The sequence below is a fragment of the Nanorana parkeri genome, unplaced genomic scaffold (genome assembly GCF_000935625.1).
Source record: "Nanorana parkeri isolate BGI_ZX_2015 unplaced genomic scaffold, ASM93562v1 scaffold2165, whole genome shotgun sequence".
In the NCBI taxonomy this organism is placed as follows: Eukaryota; Metazoa; Chordata; class Amphibia; order Anura; family Dicroglossidae; genus Nanorana; species Nanorana parkeri.
Window position 1 is genome coordinate 49,266 of NW_017308433.1, and position 2,850 is coordinate 52,115.

The 2,850-nt window shown below is 54.0% G+C and overlaps 1 protein-coding gene across 1 annotated transcript in view; it reads left to right on the forward strand.

Annotated features, from left to right (window-relative positions):
• The first annotated feature begins 958 nt into the window (after nt 1-958).
• APOOL (apolipoprotein O like) overlaps nt 959-2,850 on the forward strand; it is a 15,118-nt gene continuing 13,226 nt past the window's right edge. The window contains exon 1 of the mRNA XM_018572903.1: nt 959-1,039. Coding sequence (XP_018428405.1) covers nt 1,028-1,039 — 12 coding nt within the window. The 5' untranslated portion in view covers nt 959-1,027. The remainder of the gene's footprint in view (nt 1,040-2,850) is intronic.

A 2,850-nucleotide genomic window follows, 5' to 3' on the forward strand; every position in this document is an offset into this window, starting at 1 on the left:
GGGCAAGAAGTCATGGGATGAGGGACGCTCCATTGGAGGGTGACTGGATCAGCCAACAGGCACCATTGTAGTGGTGGGCAGTGCTGGAGGCGGAGTTCTGCTTTGGCCACCGCCCCCCCCTGGCTGCTGTCAGCTTTCTCCAACTCCTTTGCACACAGGTCTGGTTGAATGTCAGCCGTCCAATCAATGATGACATAAAGTTGTATCTTCCGATAGAACTCATCAATAATACAACATGAAGGTCAGAGTTCTATATACAAGCCGGGCCATTTCCTGGAGGTGATATTAGCCCCTTACATACCCCCCATACAGCACATGACCAGAGGCATGCTGATAGGAGGAGAGAGCAGAATGACAGAGAGATGGGTTCATCACTGTGCTGCTTCTCCTCTCACTGTCCAGTCATAGGCCGGGGGCCTTTAAAGAAGCCAATTGATTTGCCATTCTGTTAGGCCAGTCCTAAAATCCAAATGGCACAGCAGGGACGGTGGCAACTGCTGCCAGCCTCAACCTTCCACATCATGAGGAGGCTGGAACCATGGCATAGCGTTGTCACCCCCCCCCAGGAAGTGCACAGGATGACAACCCCTCTGGCTGATAAGTCAGTTCACAGATATAAGTATCTACCGGATGCTGATAAAATAGCTCACCCAGCTCCGCAGTACACCTCCCCTCATCGAACGCCACACAGTTACCATGGTGACACCTCACCGCGCACCGCCCAGTTACCATGGTGACACTCACACGCCTCATTCAGCACACGCAGCACGCCAATGCCGTTTGCAGTCACGTGCGCATGACATTTGGGCGGGACTGTTATCAGACACCAATCGGCTTCCTTTCTAGATGCTGAGCGACACGCCCTGGATTTTTGTTACGCGCTGCTGTGCAGGGTCTCCGCTAGGTCCCGCCCCCGATGCGGCATTGGCTGGAAGTGAAGCGGACTCTGGTCACGTGACGGGGAAGTGTTAGAGAATTGTCCCTGCCGGGGAGTCGTACAGGGTGAGGGGCGGAGGGAGGAAGTGTCATGGTGTCCAAGGTGAGTGCTGGCTGTGAGAGCTGTGACATGACACATTCCCCCCCCCAGCACAGTTCTGTCACCTGACCCACACGGTGCTCCCCAATGTTCTGTCACCTGACCTCAAACGATCATTGGTTCCCCTGACCCCCTTTCCCTAATGTCCTGTCACCCTTATGTCCCCCATACTGCCCTTCCTCCACTGCCCTGGCACCTCATCTCCAGCCTTCCCCAGAACCCTACACTGCCCCTCCCCCAATATCCTGTCACCTGACCTTGCACCCCTTCTCTAGCACCACATGGGACCCCATACTGCCCTCCCCCCTCTATGATGGTTAGAGTTGACTACCCCTGCTTTAAAGTGACCCTGTCAGGTCTGTAAATACACTATATTGCCAAAAGTATTGGGCCCTCCTTGCATATCATGTGATCCAGGTCCTCCAATCCCCTCCATGGCCCCCGGTGTATAGGATGAGGCACCTCGGCATGCAGACGCTTCTACAGACATCGGTGAGAGAACCGGTCGCTCTCAGGAGCTCGGTGACTACAAGCGTGGTACCGTGATGGGTTGTCACCTGCGCAATAAGTCCGTCCGTGACATTTCCCGGCTACTAAATATTCCGCCGCGGTCGCCTGTTACTGGGATTATAACAAAGTGGTGGTGACTGGGAACACCAGCAACTCAGCCAGGAAGTGGTCGGCCACGTCACATGACAGAGCGGGGTCAGCGCACGCTGAAGCGCACAGTGCGCAGAAGTCACCAACTGTCTGCAGAGCCAATAGCTACAGACCTCCAAACTCCATGCGGCCGTCAGATTGGCACAACAACAGTGCGTAGAGAGCTTCATGGAATGGGTTTCCATGGCCGAGCAGCTGCATCCAAGCCTTACATCACCAAGTGCAATGCAAAGCGTGGGATGCCGTGGTGTAAAGCACGCCGCCACTGGACTCTAGAGAAGTGGAGACGTGTTCTCTGGAGTGACCAATCACGCTTCTCTGTCTGGCAATCCGATGGACGTGTCTGGGTTTGGCGGTTGCCAGGAGAACGGTACTTGCCTGACTGCATTGTGCCAAGTGTAAAGTTTGGTGGAGGGGGGATTATGGTGTGGGGTTGTTTTTCAGGGGTTGGGCTTGGCCCCTTAGTTCCAGTGAAGGGAACTCTTAAGGCATCAGCACACCAAGACATTTTGGACAATTTCATGCTCCCAGCTTTGTGGGAGGAGTTTGGGGACGGCCCCTTCCTGTCCCAACATGACTGCGCACCAGTGCGCAAAGCAAGGTCCATAAAGACACGGATGGGGGAGTTTGGGGCGGAGGAACGTGACTGGCCGCACAGAGTCCTGACCTCAACCCCATAGAACACCTTTGGGATGAATTAGAGCGGAGACTGCGAGCCCCTCCCCCAACATCAGTACCTGACCTCACAAATGGTCCAACATTCCCATAGACACACTCCTAAACCTTGTGGACGCCTTCCCAGAAGAGGCGGAGCTGTTATAGCAGCAAAGGGCGGAGCCAAACCAATACTGAACTTTACGGACTAAGACTGGGGGGCCATTAGAGTTCATGTGCGTGTAAAGGCGTCCCAATACTTCTGGTAATATAGTGTATATTAAACCGGCCAATACTCTGCAGAAACAGAGGGACTCACGTGTCCCCAACCTCCCCTCCGTCCCAGCTCTACAGCTTCCATCGGTGTCCCCTGTGATCCCATCCCCCGACATAACTGTGGAGAATGTATAAAGGATAAAAACATCACAAAGCTTCAATGAGTCCAGGAAATGTTTCATTCTCATGACGAGAGTTCAGAACAGAAAGCCAACGCATTTCGG